Genomic DNA, 20096 nt, shown 5'->3' with positions numbered 1-20096 from the left:
TTCCATATACATTTATTCTTTACAAATATTTCCAGCTGTTTCTTTTGCTGGGAAACTCATACCATCTGTAAACAACTGCTTGATGCAGATAATTCTTGTTTTGCCCCGTCACTCTTATTTTCCAGCTTTTTATAATATGAGAGTTCAGAAGTAATCAGTAATGCCTTTTCTCCTCTTCACCCTCAATTTGATTATTTTTCTCGTAAAGAATGGTATAAGGAGAGCACTGAGCAACAGGAGATGGAAAAAATATTTTGATTACTTCTCAGTTGCTTACAATCAAGGAGTAACTCTTTAAATCCACACCAATTTGCTGTATTGATTTAATTCGTAATTTTAATTTCATAACTGTTTTGGGGAAAAAAAAAAAGGTATGTCAGGTTGAAGCTTTTTAATACTTGTTTGAACATTTGTAGTTTTAGGTTAAAATTTATTTAATGTTCCCTTTCTTCGGTCTGCTTCAGCTAGCATGTGCTACTTGAATTTCCCTGGGCTGCCACGGGAGAAAAATTGAAATTCAAAGCACAGATTCTGGCAGTACTTTCAGCAAGTTCATAAAATTACTCATATGAATATTCCCTTGACTCAGAGGCAACTGCTTACAGTCCTTAACCGTGTCTGCGACTATCCGAAGTATCGGGAGCCAAAGCGAATGGTGGGTGACACAAAAACCTCAGGTCCTTCAAAGGCAATTTTTTTTTCATTTCAAGAAGGAAAAGTGCTGGCCTATGAGGAACGGCTGAGGGAGCTGGGGTTGTTTAGCCTGGAGAAGAGGAGGCTCAGAGGTGACCTTAGTGCAGTCTACAACTACCTGAAGGGAGGTTGTAGTGAAGTGGGAGTCGGCCTCTTCTCCCAGGCAACTAGCGATAGGACAAGAGGACACAGCCTCAAGCTTGGCCAGGGGAGGTTCAGGTTGGACATTAGGAAGCATTTCTTCTCAGCAAGGGTCATTAGACATTGGAATGGGCTGCCCAGGGAGGTGGTGGAGTCACCATCTCTGGATGTGTTTAAGACAAGACTGGACATGGCACTTAGTGCCATGGTCTTGTTGCCATGGTGGTGTCAGGGCAATGGTTGAACTCGATGATCCCAGAGGGCTCTTCCAACCTGAGTGATTCTGTGGCGTGGGTCAGCGCCCGGCCAGGCTGGTGGGGATTTTGTGATGGGATTTTTCAGTGCCTCACTGATTTGGGGGTTTGCATGGCTCTCTCGGTTAGCAAAACCCCACATGTGCCTTTTGCAGCTGGATTCGACCTGTTCAGTTTGAAACTTTTTAGAAGAACTTGTGATTATGAGTTACTGAGACAGCTCGGAAGTTGGGTGGATATGCAGGCAACACACCCAAGTTATTAAATTAAGATTATAAAATGGGAAGATAATAAATAATAGGCAAGAAGTAAATACAGCGAAACTGAATGAGAATAATTTCTAGATTTTAATTGTGATTTTTCATTATTATTATTATTTGCCTACTTACAGTTTTTACCTCCGTGCTGCAACTTTCTCTGCCCAAGATAAGGATTTGGGGAGAAGTTTGAGCAAACCCAGTCCTGCTGTTTGCGAGAAAAAAAAGAAGTTAAAAGAAAATAATTCTCCTGCCAATACAAAGAGAATTGAAATGAGTGCAGAGGGGGCCCCCGGATGAAGTCAGGAGCGAAGCTACAGGCGCAGAGGGGATCATTCCCGCCTCGGCTTTTCCAGTGAACTCCCAAGCTCAGCCCGACCTTTGCGTTGGGCTGATCAACCTCCTGGCTGGTTGCGTCATTAGTGTTTGTTATTAATTAGCATTTGGGAGGCACCTACCGGCTTTGCGGCGGCGGGGAACCTGCGGGAAGGTGAGCGGTGAGGAATACTGTCAGCTGTTAGTTACCACCAGTACCACAGGGACGGGCACTGGGAGAGGTGGGTCACTCCACACCGCCGTGGTGGAGGAGACCCCCGGCTTCACCCGGGACGGCCGGATGGGGGGCGAGAGCGTCTCCTCTGCAGCTGGAACGCTCTCTTGTGGTGGAACATCTAGGGTGTCCTTGCCCAAGCACTGTGGTCCCGTTGCCCTCGGAGATGGTGTTTGCAGGCTTAAGGTTTTTCTTGACACGTGTTCTCTTTGGGAGGCTGGCCACCAGAAAGAAGGGATGTGGCCAGGGGCCTGGCCCAGCTTGGGTGATGCTGTATCCCCATCTAGAAACCACTCTGATTTCTTTTTAGGCTGAGCAACCGTCTCCAGCAGGAGTTTATTTGCATGTGTAAATGTGGTGGAGATACATGAGTGGGTGAGGTGGCTTCTCAATAAACCTCATGACTTTTTTTTCTGGACACGGGGGTTCAGAGCAGTCGCCTGGGGAATGATGGGCTCCCTGTGTCCCCATGTGCTGAGTGTCGGGATGCTCCGTCTGTCCAATGCAGGGGTGCTGGGGACAGGTTGTGTCCCTACAGGTTGCAGTCACCTTGGCACCAACCCATGAGAGAACCTGGGAAATCTCAACATTAAAATAAATCCTTCTAAAGCCAGGTTTAAATAGTGTGTATGCCCGGGAGTAACGAGCACCCTCCTCTGACGCTGGAGACTGTCCCACACGCTGCGTTAGAGCCTGAACAAGATCTTTGGTCTTCACACCGATGGATGGTCCATGGGCTTTTGGTACCACCACGTCTCAGATGTCCCCGTGTGCAGGTGTTGAGCATTGCCTGTGCGTGTCCCCGGCAGGTTTGGTTTTATACCCATTGTCAGCGCCTCCGTCATCCTCCTCGCCTGCTTGAAAGCTCATCCCTGGCTTGGCAGGAGCCGTGCGCGCTTCTGTGGCTGGGATGGGAGTCGATGCCTTTTTCTTCTGATGACCTCAACTAGAAAACACTCTTGCTGTTCTCATCTCAGAGGGTTCAAAAGTCTCAGATTTTTTTTTTTTTCCTGTCAGGTTTTCCCCCTTGCTGCGGGAAGAAGCACGCTCTTTTTTCCTGCGGCAAGGCTGCAGCTGAGTAAAAGGGTGAAATTCCTCCAGATGCTCTCAAATAGTTTTGACACTACTATTTTTTTAAAGCTGCTGCTTGCATCCCTGGCCCATGTCTCAGTGGTGGTGCCCCCATGGTCAGGATGGGGGCGTGTTTGCAGACCCCATGATGGGCATGGGGGGACGGGGGACCCTCACTCCTGGGGCTCAGCTCTGCCGTGGGTTTGGAGAAGATGCCTTGGTAGAGCTCAGATTTCCTCCTTGCAGATTTTTTTTTTTTATTACTATTATTATTTTGGTTGTTTCTTGAGGGGAAGCTGCAGCTGAGGAAATAGGCAGCACATTCCTCCGGCCTAAGGAACTTTCTTGTTCCTTGGTGGAAAATTCATCCCTTTTGGAGGCTGCTCTTGGGGATCTGCAAAGGCAAAGGATGAGGATGGGAGAAGCCACAGCAGCCTAAAGCCTGCTCGGTGCTGGTGAGGTCACACCTTGAATCCTGTGTCCAGTTCTGGGCCCCTCACTACAAGAAAGACATTGAGGTGCTGGAGCGAGTCCAGAGAAGGGCAACGAAGCTGGTGAAGGGTCTGGAGCACAAGTGTGATGAGGAGCGGCTGAGGGACCTGGGGGTGTTTAGTCTGGAGAAAAGGAGGCTGAGGGGAGACCTTCTCGCTCTCTACAACTGCCTGAAAGGAGGGTGTAGCGAGGTGGGGGTCGGTCTCTTCTCCCAGGTAACAAGTGATAGGATGAGAGGAAACAGCCTCAAGTTGTGCCAGGGGAGGTTTAGATTGGAGATCAGGAACAATTTCTTCCCCGAAAGGGTTGTCAAGCACTGGCACAGGCTGCCCAGGGCAGTGGTGGAGTCCCCATCCCTGGAGGGATTTAAACACCGTGGAGATGTGGTGCTGAGGGACATGGGTTAGTGGTGGCCTTGGCAGTGCTGGGTTAATGGACTTTATAATCTTAAAGGTCCTTTCCAACCGAAACGATTCTATGATTCTATGATCATTTTCCTTTGTGCAGGGGATGCTCTGGCTCCGGGAAGCATCCGGGCACGGGTCCTGCTCAGCTCACCCATCGGTCAACGTTGTTCCCTGGTCTATAAACTTTGGGAGACATTGCTGAGCTTGCGGGGGGATGAGGACAACACGGCGGTGATGTAGGAGACTGCGGTGCCATGCAAAAGCTGGGGTTTGGGTTTCCTTGGCATCCTCTATATTGGCAGGAGGAAGCAAAGATCCAAAAAAAAAGGGGCACGGACGTATTTATGGGTCCTTGTGCTCTGCAGATGTCTCAGTGCAATGCGGGGCTTCTTTTTTTTTTTCTTCTTTTTCCTCTTTAATGAAAATTAAATAGGAAACTGCCAATGTCTTGCCCTTTATTTTTTTTTTAAAAAAAAGCACTTCCTGCATTTTCTGTTGCTCTGAAGTTAACAATAACAGACAGCGCAGGTAGGCAGGCCTGCAGTTATTTTTATGGCACATTCCTTTGTGAGACCTGTTTTCAGTTGCTTCTCCCGTTGCCAAATTTTAATTATTTGGGATAAAATTTTCCACGCTGGGTGCTGCTGGCTCATTTCTAAACTGTACGTGTGTTTTGTGTTTTGCCAAAAATTACTCAGCTGTCTTTGGGAAGGCGTTTGGGGAAAGGAGGTTGTGGGTTTGGGGTTTTTTTGTCTTTTATTCCTCAAGTAAAACAAACAACTCAGCCTTTTTACAAAGGATCTGGAGGGTAAATCTGGCTTTTCCCTGCTCTGGGGTGAGCGGCTTCTGCTCCTCCTGCAAACCCCGGGCAAAATTAGGGGCATCTCCCCTCAGCAGAGTCGGGATGAAGTTGAGAGGCAAATCATAGGGGGTGGCTGTGTACACATAAATAAATAAATGGATTTAAAACCTTTTCCCCCCCCGGGGAGGGCTTTGGTGGTGGCGGATGAGGAGATCCTGGCACCCCTGTCCCACGCTGGGCGTCACGCCCGTGGGAGCGGGGCTGAGTGTGGCGTACGTGGATGCAAATCCAAGTGATTTGAATAATTGTTTTTAATCATCATTTAAGTGATCAGGCAGAAAGCCCGTGCTTAAATCTTCCGACATCTCGTTTAACATTTTCATGGTTTCTGGTTATTTTTTTGTTTTGCAGTAACTGTTCAAATGTTGGGGTTTTTTCCCAATACAGTGTAGCCCTTTCGATAAACATGGATTTCTCGGGTCAGTTATACATCTGCTTGGACTCCTGATTTTTGACACTTTATCCTGTTAGGAGATGTTGACTGATACATTTCTTGCTTATCACATGATTTACTTTTCACTTACGACTTGAGTCAAGGAGCATATGGCCAGAAACCACATTCTGCCTCCATGCATTTTAATTTAATAGATAGTTGTTAGAGTTAGTTAAACAAAACTACTTTAAATGTACCCGATACGTACAAAAGCAACTTCAGGGAATCGTATTTTGAATTGTAAATTATTTTATGTGAGAGATTGTACGACTAATTATCCAGCCTGTGTTTCAGAGCCCCATGTCCGTTCTCCCCTGCTCCCGACTGGCAGGCAGATGCAAACTCTGCTCCTCTGCTTTTTCAATTATAAATGAACAAGTCACAAAATTAAATTACCTGGGTAAACTGGTGCGTGGGAGATTTCCCTTCGCCCTTCCCAAAGACATTACTGCGTCGAAAGCTGCTCTGACCCATTTCGACACGTTCTGGTTGCTGGCGGTTAAATGGTGATTTCCAGCAATTCACCATTTTGACTTGCTTACAGTATTTGTGGTCCTTAAATACCGCTTTTTAGAATTTAAATGCAGCGTTTTATTTTAAATGCATTAATAGCGTGGCCTGCGAAAGGCATCATCCCTTCACATTTGATTCCAAATAGGCTTAATGCAAAATAAAAGGAAAAAAGCTTATTTCAGCCAGATTTTAATAGATATCTGTACGCATCTCCCAGTTTTCCCCGTGCTGAAGGTCAGCCCTGAGCGGAGTGGGAGAGGAGGAGGTCACCTTTCAGGTAGGGTGGCGGGCAGGAGGCCCCGGTGGTGCCACCATGAGGTGGAGATGTTCTGCTGAACATTGAGGTGGCAACTGCCCAGGCTACTCCAGGGGGGTCCAGCCGGGTGCGATGGCTGGCTCTCCAGGCAGCACAACGGGTGCTGCCACCCAGCCAGGCGCCAAAGACACGTCCACCAATTTGAGTCCGTAGGTCTTTGGTGTCAAGATTATTTTTGAGGTTTGTTTTGTGATGGTTGACGGTTGAAGCCACCTAACAGGCTCTGGGGCATTGTGCCGTGGTGACCCTGCCTCTTTCCATGGAGAGCTGAGGGACATCAAATGGCTCACGTAGGTCAGCTTAGACATACTTTCCTGCAATAATTTTTTTTTAAGCTTGTAATTGTGTTTGTTTTGCAAAGTTTGAGGAGAACTCCATGGTGCTTCTTTATTATGCTTGGTCACCTTCACATAACATGTACAACCAGAAGAAATTATCTTCCTGTGCTTTGGCTGGACACGCCGTGGTCTTGGGTAGTGCGGGTACCGGTGATGTATGATTAAATCATCTTGCAGCCTTAGGATGGCCCGGGATTTGCTGTGCTGTTCCTAAAGAGTTTGTAACCAAGACAAATTGCTGGCACGGAAAATTTGCCAGTTAATTGCATGTTTGGAAACTGGAGCGGTGTGTGAAGGTGTCTCCTGGTGGCACCTTTGGTGGGGATGGGCTTAAGCATCCAGGAACCAGACAGCCAAGACTCAACTAAGACAGTTAGATCTGATTTTGTTCAGGCTTGGCTTGGTGTTTAGGTCTAATGGATCCAAACTGAGAAGTCAGCTGTGGGCCTGCAGCAGCCCAAAAACAACCGCGCCAGCTCTGCCCATGTCCATCGGTGGGTTTTGAGTGTTTTTTCCCCCCGGGTGCCTGGGAGATGCCCAGGAGGTGCCTCCTCTCCAAGCGCATCTTGGCTGATGTGAAACCATCTAGATTGAGTGCTCTTGTTTCTTGCTGTTCCTTTTTTTTTTTTTCTTTTTTTTATCGTAAAATAAAGAAACCCCCTGATGCTGGTGGAGTCGTGCCGTCGCACCTCCCTTTCTGTGCTCCTTGTGGACATCTTGTCCTTTGCACTGGTATGTGCTATGGCCTGAGAGAGGGGAGTCCATGAATTGCTCGTGAAAAGAGGTCCAGAAAATTTGCATTAGAAAAATTTAAAAATAAAAAAAAAAAAAGACAGAAAGGGAAAGTTGGGCAGGGCAAACACACACCGAATGGGGAAGGTCAGCAAAAAAAAAAAGAAGTAAATAATAAAATTGCGTATTGGCCCCAGAAGCTTCTGTGCAGTCGCTCAGTGATGGCTGGGAAGCGCAGAGGCTGCAGTCACCACGGCATTTATTTCCAGCGATTCATTCGCTCAACTCCGAATACAAATATGAGAAGGAACATGAAGTGAATTACACGCATGATCCTTCACAGAGTAATGCCTACGTTAGGTTGGGCAGTAAATCATGCGGGAGGCACCAGCTAACACGTGTGCGTAACCAGGAGTAAAACACGGCGTCGGGACGTGGACACGCTTCGTGTCGGGAGCACGATCCCTGCACGACGCGTTCCTCAATGAATTTATATCTAAATAAATTCTTGCTTACGTGGAGGGTGGATAACTGCAATCTCAGTTTGCCAAAGTTGAGGTTGGCTTCGTGGTTCGCAAACGGAAATATTTTAATTTTCGGTAATATTTAGGCAGTGCTTGGTGTTGGGGCTGGGGTGGGCCTGCAGCGGTGAGAGGGCAGAGCCCAGGCCGTGCCTTTACCTTGGCCTTCTGTGTTTTGCGGCTTTCATGAGCACTCGTCCAGGTGACCTTTATGTTCAGCGGGTTTTTTTCACGAATTCTAATCGCAGGAGCCTGGGCAATTGCCCTGCGGTTGGGGAATGTGGCTTGCGGGGTGGCTTGTGCAGAAAGCTCTTTAAACAGACGGGGATTGGAGCGTACCCCATCTCCAGGGGATTTCAGATAACCCCGATGCCCCAGCACCCCACAAGGGTTCTGCCCTGGCTGGACATTGTCTCCTTTTTCCTTTTTTTTTTTTTCCTTTTTTTTTTTTTTTTTTTTTTTTTGTACACACAGATCTAATCTTCTAGAAAATGCCCCGAAGGTTTGAGCAATCTACCAGTTGCAGGAACCCATAAAGCTTTTTTTTTTTTTTTTTTCCATTGTGTAAGCATGACAAATCATTAATTTTTGATTGATTGCTTTGAATTATGGGTGCTCTGACATCCTTTCTGTAGCTGAACAGCTGTATAACAAATGAACATATCAGTGCTCACAAAAGATTGGAGATCTAACAGAAGCAATTACATTGTCAGCTCCTCCCTTTTGGCTTTTCCCAGGCAATGGAGGGAGGAAATTTTAACAGAAATTCCTCAAGTGGCTAACAGTAATAATAAGAATAATAATAAAAACAAAAAAAAATACCTTTTTGTAATTGAATTAGATTTTTATCTCTTCATTTCCAGTGTATTTCTTAAACCTTCAGAAGCCAGGATGTGTTTCTGCTTTGTGTAACTTGGAGAATCCCTTTGAACAAAATTTCACACGAAGAATTAAAAAAAAAAAAAAAAAAAATCAAATTGCAATTTTTGGTTGCTATTCCTTTAAGATTTCAGAATTGCACCAGTGCACTAAATGTGACCTCCATAACTTTTAAATTAAGAATTTATGCTGGCTTGAAATTTATGAAATATTTCAGCATGAAAGAAAGCCTTTTTCCCTCAGGAAAATTGAGCAATAAATCACAGCACTCTCGATTTACTGCCCTACAGCCAGCCAAAGATAGGATTTTTTTTTTTGCCTTCCCCCCTTCGTTCTGGAAAAAAAAAAAAAAAAATGTAATCATATAAGACAGCTTAGCTGCTATCCTCCCACTCTCTAGAATTTTTAATTTCAGCTGTTTCTGCTTGGATTTATTTCCAATATTCCTGCTCGGCTTTTCAATTTCCTCAGTTATTAAATTTTAATTCAGTGCATTAGCATTTAAATTAAAAAAGGGTTTATTTTATCGAAATCGTTGGCTGGCCCCCATCCTGCTGCACATGAATTGCCTGTTTCTGCCATTTGCACAAAATGTGAAATGCAGCTAATATCTTTTAACTTGTGTTTGCACAAATTCAGAAATAAAATTTCTGGGTTTGGAATAATATTGTCTTTCGAAGGAAGGGTCTCATCAGAGAGCTGGGGGAAGGAGGCAAAAGGGAGGAGACCCCGGTTGCTCCCTACTCGGTCCCTTCTAATGACCTGGAGGGGCTCAATTGGGCAATTAGTCGCTAACGAAGGGAGGTGCGTTGGACCTGCCCCTCTGATCCAGGAGCGGGGCCACCTCAGCTCGGGCGCAGAGCTGAATTTGGCTATTTCTGCCTTATTGCCCTCCTGCAAACGGCATGTTTTTGCGTAGGGGGGGTCGTTCCTTTAAACTTTGATAAAGCGCGATAAAATAATTGCACGAGAGCAGCTGGAGGGAATCGATTCAAAGTCGCCTCCGTGATGGGGCTGCGTCTGAAACCCTTCCGCGGCCTCCTGCAAACGCCTGCGTGGGCTTGAGCACACGACGCGCCTCCCCGGCACCGAGCACGGGGCACGGGTGTAACTCAGAATGGAAGAACGCCAGGTATTGCGGTGCAGTGTGAGCAGGAAGAGTTTGGAGGGCAGCCTTGCCTTTCTCCACCTAAACAGCCTTTTTTTTCCATGTCTTTTGCCCCTTTAGGCTGACGAGAGCAACAGCAGCGGGCGGAGGAGCTCTTCCAGCAGGTAGGTTGGATGGTTTTCTCTGCTGGGGCGGGATGTGGTGGGCAGATGCGGCTCTGCTGGGATGCAGCTCTCTGTCTCGGAGGTGGGTGGCGAAGGGCAACCGCACGAGCGGGATGAGTAGGTTGCTGTTAAGAGTACAGCATTAATACTTCAAGAAAGATGTTGAGGTGTTGGAGCGAGTCCGGAGGAGGATGACCAAGCTGGTGAAGGGTCTGGAGGGTCTGACCTACGAGGAACGGCTGAGGGGAGCTGGGAGTGTTTAGCCTGAAGAAGAGGAGGCTCAGAGGTGACCTTAGTGCAGTCTACAACTATCTGAAGGGAGGTTGTAGTGGAGTGGGAGTCGGCCTCTTCTCTCAGGCAACTAGCGATAGGACAAGAGGGCACAGCCTCAGGCTTTGCCAGGGGAGGTTCAGGTTGGACATGAGGAAGAATTTCTTTTCAAAAGGGGTCATTAGACATTGGAATGGGCTGCCCAGGGAGGTGGTGGAGTCACCATCTCTGGATGTGTTTAAGACAAGACTGGACATGGCACTTAGTGCCATGGTCTTGTTGCCATGGTGGTGTCAGGGCAATGGTTGGACTCGATGATCCCAGAGGGCTCTTCCAACCTGATTGATTTTGTGATTCTGTAATACACCCATTTTTGGATTTTGCTAAAAAGATGCAAGAAGGATCGTTTTGGCCTTGGGGGCTACGAGGAGAGGTGGTTTGCATGCCATGTGGGGTGGTGCAACTGAGTCCCCCCCAGCCCCATGCCCATGCTGCAGTGCAAGGACCATCGCAGGATGAGGTTCTTGGAGCAGCCCCCAAAACTCAACAGCATCAGGTGCGCGGTGGCTTACCCAAAGGCAAGATGGCTGCATTTCCGTGGTACGTGGGTGATACTCATGTGGGTGCTTCCAGCGGTCAGTGGGACCTGCTGGAAAAGTCTTCTGCGTCCAAGATCTGTATCTGGTTGAGTCAGTCCAGATCTGTGAAACGAGGAAGAAGGAGCAGCTTTCCTTCCTTGGCCAGGCACAACTTCCTTCTAGCCGGGTTTCCTCTGCAGAACAGTGCTGACATGCCCGGCGGTGCCGGGGAGGTGGTGGGAGCCGGGAGCAAGGCGTGGCTTTGGTGACAGTGAGATTTACCTGGTCCTGTGCATGCTCGAAGCTGGTTCCTCATTGTCAGACACCCATGAGTAAACTGGCAAACTGTCTTCCAGATTTAAAAGGTTTTGTGGTAAAAATAGGTGGAGAGATAAGAGATTAGAAATGCCAGGCTGGAGATGGGGGCAATGCTGAGAGAGAATCGTAGAATTATAGAATCGTTTTGGTTGGAAAGGACCTTTAAGATCATCAAGTCCAACCATTAACCCAGCACTGCCAAGTCCACCACTGAACCATGTCCCTCAGCACCACATCTACAAGGCTTTTAAATCCGTCCAGGGATGGTGACTCCACCGCTGCCCTGGGCAGCCCGTTCCAATGCTTGACAACCCTTTCAGACACACCACGGAGGGGAGTGTATGGCCCAGGAAGGGCAGCAGGCTGTAGCAAAGCACAGAAACATCCATGAGAGTTGGAGAAGATGGTAGGAAAGTCAGGGAGGTGCCATCACGTGGTGGGATGATGCGCAGCTCGTTGAGGGGACTGCCGAGCACCTGAGGCACCTTTGTGGGTTACATTAGCATGGATCAGGGAAGATGGACAACAGAAAACTGGAGCCAGGTGGGCTGCCGAGGAAAAACGTCAGCATGGTGCTGGGGGCTGCACCCTGTCCTGGCATCATCTCCATCAGCATCACCTGCCCCTTCCTCGGTGAGGGGGCACAGCGGCGTGGGCAGCCCCCAATGCTGCCGTGGCATGAGCAGTGAAGCTGTGATGGTGTGGCAGAAGCCACTGTCTCCACATCAGCGTCATCTCTGTGGAGCGAGGCCACTGCTGCCCTGCCTGGGACAGGCCACTGATGCCGTGTGGAGCAGAACCCAGTGAGACATGAGGCTTTTCTCCGGGCATCCACAGCCCTTGGTGGCAAAGCCGTGAGCACCAGTGCTCCCCTCCAGCACTGCCTGCCACCTTCCCAGCTCCAGCTGCGTGCCGTGCCCTCCCCTTTGTGCTGCCAGCGATACCTTCTCTCCGCTTACCTTACGCCAGAACACCCTCCTGTTCCCTCCAGAGACTTGAAAGCGCTGCTGAGGTTCTGTCCCTCAGGTGAAACACATCCTTCCACGTTAAAAGCCCGCTCTGTTCTTCTGATCTCTGGAACGCTGTGGTGCGCATCCTGCCCCTGCCTCCCGCTGCTGGACGGGCACCAAGTGCTCCCCGCCGTGACAGCCACGGTCCCTGCCTGGCACCCTGGCTCCGTGGGTCAGAACGAAATACCCTCGTTACGGCAGCTTTCCGGTATGGCGGCACTGCCCGGCACCGAATGCCTTGGGGTGCCCGCAGGGTTGGGCTTGGCGAGCTGTTCTCCTACCTTATTAACTTGTGTGTGGTTCCTGTATCTCACTGAATGCTTATTAATGGGGAATTTTAAAAAGTGAAGAGAATTATTAGGAGCATAGCAAAGACCCTTCATTTAAGGGAGCTCAAAGAGAGATGGCTGTTTGCCTTGGAGAATATTGACAACTAAGAGACAACGTGACAAAGCTCTGCGTGTTTTTGAACACTCCAGAAAAGGTAGATCAGAGACTTCTCTCTTCCTTTTGCAAGGAAAAAAGAGACAGTCAACAAAATTAAAAGACAATAAATTAAAAGCCAAGAAAAGGCAGGATTTTTTTCTTGCATGATGGGCAGTTAGCTGTTGGAGCGTGTTGCCAAGAGGCGGGTGCTGGAGTGGGGCTCAGAGGGGACTCAACTGGAAGATGGCATCAGTAGGTGACGTGGGCTCTTGTGGATGGGGCACGTTGCCTGGGTATTGGTTACCTTGCTGCTGTCTACTGGAAAGTTACTTGAAGCTTCTTCTGAAGCCACTTCTGCACATAGAAAGACACTGAGGTGCTGGAGCAAGTCCAGAGAAGGGCAACGGGGCTGGTGAAGGGTCTGGAGCACAAGTGTGATGAGGAGCGGCTGAGGGACCTGGGGGTGTTTAGCCTGGAGAAAAGGAGGCTGAGGGGGAGACCTTCTCGCTCTCTACAACTGCCTGAAAGGAGGGTGTAGCGGGGTGGAGGTCGGTCTCTTCTCCCAGGTAACAAGCGATAGGACGAGAGGAAACGGCCTCAAGTTGTGCCAGGGGAGGTTTAGATTGGAGATCAGGGACAATTTCTTCATGGAAAGGGTTGTCAAGCACTGGCACAGGCTGCCCAGGGCAGTGGTGGAGTCCCCATCCCTGGAGGGATTTAAAAGCCGTGTAGATGTGGTGCTGAGGGACATGGGTTAGTGGTGGCCTTGGCAGTGCTGGGTTAATGGTTGGACTTGATGATCTTAAAGGTCCTTTCCAACCAAAACGATTCTGTGGTGGACCAGATTCCGTGTCATTCACTGGTGTGAGTCTGAGTGACAGTCCTGGAGGGCTTGGACGGACCAGAGGGCAGTGTGGGGACAGCGTTGGGAGCTGCAGACCTCGGGGTAATTGCTGGGAGTCTCCATAAAGCTATTGTAAAACTAACTACTTACCAATAATTAATGTCAGCGTTCAGATGGTGGGCTCTGGATCCTGACAAGAAATAATTGAAAAACCAAATGTGCAATTATGTCTGACAAGCAGCGTGTGCTTTTCTTGGTCACCAGAGCCTTATGTAGTCATGTGTTAGACACGGTTTTATATAATTATTATTGTTTATATGGTGGGTGTCAGAGGAGAGAAGAATCTTAGTTTCAAGCCCTCCGTTGGCTATTTATTTTAAAGTCATTAGATTTGTTTTCAGACTTAACTACGCTTAATGTGCGAGACTCCTGCTGAATAAATCAGACCCTGATATAGGAACTGCATCTGTTTGCAGAGGGAACGGAGCCAGCTGGAAGCTCAGTCCCCGTCTGCACCAGGGCTGTCACCAGCCGGGGAACCCACTCGCAGCACAGATGTAGCTGTGCAGAAAAGCGTGCTCCGCTCCTGAAAGGGAGGTAAAATCCCAGACCTTCTGGGGTTATGAGCTGGCTGTGAGGGCATGGATGGGTCTCATCTTTATCGCAGCGTTAACAGCACTGTAGTAGAGGTCCCAAAAAGGGTGGGAGGTCTCTTCATTGTTTCGGTCTCTATCTTAGAAGATATAACTTTACAGCTGGAGGAGAAGGTATTGAGAAGTGGTAGCACCTACTTTCCTCCTTCTCAGTTCACCCTTCTCCAGCCTTGCTGGTGGCATCTTTCCCTCTCCTCCCCATGTTGCTTGCTCTGTCGTTTGCAGACGCGTCCTTCCTAGCAGCTCCTGGAACCCAAGGCAGGGTCTGCCCTGGGATGGCACCAGCTCTTCTGCAGGCTCCTCTCCCAGCTGACCAGTCCTCGCTGCGTCAGGGAGGACAACCTCCGTGTGTGCCCAAGCTGGAAGTTGTGGTCCTTCTGACCTAGGGAGAGGGCTCCACACTCCGCGGAGGGATGTGCCTTAGGACAGGCCAAGGGCTGAGTGTTTCCAAGAAGCAAAACGATTTAAATTGTTTCCCTTTCTTTAAAAGGCAACCTGTGGGATTTTCAGTCGCAGAGCATGAAGAGCTTCAGACTCATCCTGCAAAAGAAAGAAAACTATTAATAATTAGGCAAGGTATTTAGTAAGTCATAGTCTTCCCTGAAGGACTTTCACCAGCCATCTTCAAAAAGAAACAAACCAACCAACCAGCACAAAACTCCCCCTGAAGTCCCCTTTGGCTGATTTAAGAGAAGCGATTAGTTCAGTTCTGTACTGCAGCCAGCACAGAGGCTGTGGGAAACCCAGGCAGGTTTCCTTGAAACCCGAAAGAAGGACAAATGTACCCGTACGAAGAGAGGACAGCGCTCAGCCACACCCCAGCTCCTGTGGGAACAGCATGTTTTTCCGTGTAATCCACACCAATTTGCCAAGCGCCAGCGCCTTGGAGGGCTTCGAATGGTGCGAGGTGGAGAAACGTCCCTTTCTGGAGCCGTAAAGTACTGAGACATGGTAGCTATCACGTCTTCAGCAAAGCTGAGTTACCAGGACATCGTTTTCCTTGGGTCAGCCCCTCTCCTGGCCAGCTCGAGCTTGTTCTGATAACGGCACCACCTTGTTTGTATCATTCCCCAGCTGGGGAGTTCCCCTGTCTCAATGTCCTGCCCCTTTTTCTGTCTGTCTTCTCCCATTGCTTGCTTTATCCCACTCATCTTGCGGCCGTGCTGCGCTGCTGCCGACAGGTCGGTGGCGTGGTCTGGCGTAGGCTCCTCGTGGCCATGTTGGGGGACCTATGGACGTTTGCAGACAGTTGTCACCCCCTCAAGTCATTTCTTAGTCAAGCAACATAGAGCTTTCACCGATATAAATAAACCCTTAATCTATTCTCTTTGTTTTTCCCTGAATTTCTTTGTCTCTGTTGACATTTCCACGCTTGAAAATTTAAAGACGCTGGCAGCTATTCTATTGTAATCTTAAATTTAGTTTTTAACCTGCATCATTTGTGTGTCGCATCTTTTATCTGACTGAATTCTGTTGCTTTTGGCAAACAGTGCGCGTTTGTTTTTTGTTGCATAAGCCAAATTTTTTTTATATTTGGTTAGACTTTCCTCTTCAAACCATCCTCAAGATATTCCTAATAAGGACTGAAGGGAATTTGTTTTGCTAATACCTTAGGAATTCTTTGTGGCTCTTGACTATTGTTCTGGTTTGTATTTTAATGTTTAATTTCAAGAGGAGAGGCAGCCTGATTTAGTTCTGGAGTTTACCTTTTCTGAAGGATTTGGAGCTGCCGAGCATCTGTTGAGGAATGCACGCACGATTAAATTCCTCTTCCACTTACTGAAGCGGTGTTTGTTGTCAGAAAGGCTGGTGTTTTAGTAGACAGAGATGTTGGAAAGATGAAGTATGCTGCTTTGTTTGTTTGTTTTCCCCAGATTTTAGCACTGACACCACACCACACCATACCACCGAGTGTTGCGTTAGTTTGGGGTTTTTGAAAGCTGTTGCCTCTGTTTTTAAGCACTGGCTGCCCTTAGAGGCACGTGGTGATCCTACTTGAGACATCTCTCTTCTAAAAAGCCTTTAGGTCTTTCTAAATTTATGAACTCCGTAATAATATTGGTATTTATGGCGCAAATTTCTTCCAGGAAAACCTAAATGGCTGTTACTGTTCTACTCCTACCTGTAGAAGGATGTGGTCTCATGCGCTGATTTCAGTTTATTTTTGGGGGGAAGAGCAGGAAACTTAAATGTGTCCCAGATAAGGACAGGATTTTGGGCTGCTACTCTTGCATCAAAAATTTTCTTTGCACACCCAATTAGTGTGATCTCCTCAAATCTCATTGCTCACTTTGGAGCATGGGCCTCCAGGCCTTCGAGAGTTGCACATTCTTCCTGGTTAGCTTCAGCTTATTTTGGTAAGTTTATAAATGATCAGTGCATTCAAGGAAGTCACGTATGGCAAAGGGTGGATCCACCAGCCTTGTGAAGGAAACCAACCAATCAACCAAGGATACAGCCTACAGAACCATGGACAAAACAAGTAGAGATTCGAAGTAACGCTTGCCATGTAGCAGTGACCTTGAAGCATGAGGTTCATATGAGTGTGTTGCACGTGGAAGATGTCCCGAAGTTCTGACCAGCTTTTTCTTTTTTTTCCTGTTCTTCAGCAAGTCTTTACTCCTCAACCACTGATGGAGGAAGGAGTTTCCATTCCCTAAAATAACTTCAGAGAATGAGTGAACAGGTTTTTCCTATAACGTTTGCTTTCAGAGCTTAAAACTCACACTTTGAGAATACGCAGTGGCATCTTGGAAAGTGGTAATTGTGAAGAGAATTGAAATCTCCTGGTGGAACATGAGTGACTGTGAACAACTTGTACAACTCTGTGACCAAGAGAAAATTTGGGTTTCAGACACATGCACCAGTGTGTGCTGCCACCGTGTGTGTTATTAAGAGTGCGGTGGCATACCTTGTCCTGCTCTGGTATCCATCCTTTGAAATGTGGACAGGTTCCCAAACGCTCATGGAAAGTGTAAAGGATTAGAAGCCACGTTTTATTGTGTCTACAGTGTACATGAAGGAAGTGTGTTTGCTTTGCTTCATTCAAGAGACAGCAGAAGAGGTTGTTCCCTCCTATGGAGGGGTGACTCCTGGTAACAGAATCTCTTTTCCAGCAAACCAAGTGGAGTGTGGCTCGATGGCCGGAGGCAGCAATCCACGCTGGAAGTATGGTGCCTGGTTTGGAAAATAATTACTCAGAGGAGGGATTCAGAAATGTGATGGTTACTCCAGCACTTTACTCATCAACATCAAGACAGTGTCTATAAAAGAGACACTGGCTCAAGCTGCAGATGTAGTTTTGAGAGAGGAATGGCTCTGTGAGCTGTGACACAGGAGGTTGGGTTGGATGAGTATGTCAGTCTCTTTGGCTTTCAAGTCTGCGAGGGAACATCTGAAAGCTGAAGCAGGAGGCATGGAGACTAGAAGAAAAGCGCTCGGCTGTAACACTGGAAAAAATGGCTCCTGTCTTTTCTGTCTTTTAACCCTGAACTTTTGAAAATCTTTCTGCTGAGTAGTGTCTGCAAAAGAGATGTCCCTGATGAAGGACACCAGGCAGTTCCTCTGCTTTCTGACCTGCTCCACCTCCCTCCTCCTGGTGTAAGTCATGGCGCCCACGCAGCTGGGCTGCCCCAGGGAGCAAGTGAGAGCTATGGGGAGGGGGTAGGAAGGCCATCACAAATAATTTATCAGACAAGCAGATTTTAAATTTACATCTTTCTTTTTCTGTCTCTGCTTGCATCATCTCCATGTAAAATGAGAGTTCATTTACATCTGTTCTGCCCATTCCACTTCCCTTAGCTCCAGTCATGGCAGGAACCTTCTGGTTCTTTTAAAACCATGGCAGACATCTGCAAATTGAGCCCAGTTTTAGCCTCCCTCATTTTCTGCTTCCTTTCCTTTCTGACAGCTGAGGCCTTTTGATTTGGCATGGGAGGAGCCGACTGCACATCAGTGTCAAGAAGACAAGTTGTAACATCATACTAATGATATTGTCCTGGTGGGCTCTGCAAAGTATGTTCCCTCAGGTGCCCACTGCACAGTCCTCATTACTGCACTCTTCTTAACCTCTTTTGTCCTGCAGACCAGAAGAGCATACCAAGGACCATACAAGAGTGTGTTTTAGTAGTGTAAATGAGCACACAGCATGCTCAGCCAAGGAGGAGTTGGGTATTGCCATTGTTCATATCATCAAGGCATTGGTGATGTGTCTCTGGTTCTTCTAGCTTGAGTAGTGCCCAGGAAAAAACTGAAGATGCTCCACGTTTGCTGCTGGGACGGAAGAGCTTTGTTTGTAGGTGTTGATTCAGAGCGGTATGTCCTCCTCCACATTTGTTTCCTTTTCCTCTCCTTTTGAGGAGAAAATACACAGGAGCTGACGTTGAAGACTGATTCTCCACTGATCTCACTTTGCCCCTCCCCAGAAGCTCAGCAGGATGTGTGCTATAAAAATAGCCTCATTAGAAGCCATCTGAGTACATATGCAATCACATATCACTCAAAAGGGAGCACAGAGCATGCATGTTTCTGTTGCTGTCTTCAGAGAATTACATGACAAATTATTCCTAGCTGGAAGAAATGTCCTTTTATAATTGGGTTTTTTTTTTTCCTCATTCTTTCATAAGGGAGGAGTGTGTGTTTTTTAAGTAGCTTTTAGTCGCTTTCATTATTTATGAGAATGCTACTCCAGATCAGAAAAAGCAAACTGCAAACGTGACTTTCTTCTGGCTGCAGCAGCTGATGGGCCCCATTTGCTTTCAGTCATTGCCGGTTCTGATTATCACAGCCAGAAGGAGACGCTCTCCAAAGATGAAAATGGCACCATATTGCACCCCCTTCTTCTCCTTTCTTCCGCAGGAGACTGGCTGGAAGAGGGGGGCCACTAGCTTCATGGGTAGAGCGTTACCCTGCAGAGCAGATCAGTGTGAACCAGTCAGCCATTTCCTTTGTGTCCTTCCATCTGGAAGAGCTCCTTGCATTGCTCCTTACGTTGATGCTGGTGAGGCATCATCCAGGCTACTCAGCTTTATAGCACAACTGTACTTCTTGTATGGTCATTTGTCCATATTATCTTACTGCATTATCTGTCCGTGCTAAAGCCTGGAGCCTTCATGAACTATCATGGGTGTAGGACCAAGGGAAGCTCTACCTAAATGAGTCCGGGAACCCATTTTTACCTGTACCTTTCCAGTTCCCCACGATGAATCTTCATCAAGGCCTCCTTAAATCTCTTCTGTCTTCACATGCTTCTATTTGACATGAAAGTGGCCGTAACATCATCAGAAGATGAAAGTCTGATGATCAAAGCAGGCAGCAATGTTGAAATGAGCATTGTGAGATGGCAGAGCTGGTAATGCAGTAATTGGCTACGTGGCCTACTTAGTCAGAGGTGTGATACATGCAAGTGCAATGTTTGTTTGCCTCTTTAATGTTTAAAATCCATAGAGTCTGTTCTGGAAAGTGAGACAGTACCTCACCTGTAGGAGCAACCAGGCACACCATTGAGTGACGCTTTGAGCAGTGTGTGATCCCAAGACTTCTGCCTTCTCGGCAAGGAAGAGCCTCTTGGATTGCCAAGCTCCCCAACTCAGTAAAGACAAGATGTTGAACAGTAAAGGAGGGTGGTATTCCTCAGGAAAGCTCAAAGTCACGGAGAAGAAGTTAGGTGCACCCTATGGAAGGAGGTAGGGTTTGAGTCAGATGTGACTGTGCACTGTGCTAATCTCTGGTCTGATTTCTCCGTCCTATGCAAACAGTCTTTGTTTGAAGAATGTCCTCTTCCCAGGGAACATCATGCCATGGATGTTAAATGCAGGTTGGACCTGCAGAGGGAACTGCAGCTGATCCCTGGAAGGTCACACCTGAACACTGTAAAATTGTATTGTTTCACCCAGAAAAGTGATGGCATGAGGCTGAGGACTGTGTTCAGAGCCACCATGGGGGTGGCTGCAGGTACCCAGGAGTGGGATCTGACTCATGGTAGGTTCTCCTTTAGTTCTTGTGTGCTGCTGTCTCCACCAAGTGGAGGCTCTGCCCACACCACTGGTACCAGTGTGTTACCCAGCAGTGTCCCACGGGAATTCAGAAGATGGGGCTGATCTCTATGTTAGCACAGTGTGAGCTCTGTGCCTCGCGGTCACAGTGCTCGGAGATGTGGTCACCTATGGTTCGTGTTGGGGAGTACTTCTGCTTCCAGGACCAAGTACCGGTATGTCACTTAGCTGACATCCTGGAAGCAGCGTAGTCCTCTTCTCTCTGTGTGCCCC

At 47.8% G+C, this 20096-nt stretch overlaps 1 protein-coding gene across 12 annotated transcripts in view; it reads left to right on the top strand.

The window, feature by feature from the left end:
* The window catches only part of ZNF618 (zinc finger protein 618), a 156536-nt gene that overhangs the window by 56761 nt on the left and 79679 nt on the right, over nt 1-20096 (top strand). For all 12 annotated transcript variants that reach the window (XM_068413870.1, XM_068413867.1, XM_068413863.1 and 9 more), the window contains exon 2: nt 9688-9731. In XM_068413870.1, the coding sequence (XP_068269971.1) occupies nt 9688-9731 (44 nt within the window). The remainder of the gene's footprint in view (nt 1-9687; nt 9732-20096) is intronic.

This window comes from Nyctibius grandis, chromosome 16, assembly GCF_013368605.1.
Source record: "Nyctibius grandis isolate bNycGra1 chromosome 16, bNycGra1.pri, whole genome shotgun sequence".
Taxonomy (NCBI): Eukaryota; Metazoa; Chordata; class Aves; order Nyctibiiformes; family Nyctibiidae; genus Nyctibius; species Nyctibius grandis.
This window is presented reverse-complemented; position numbering and strand designations above follow the sequence as displayed.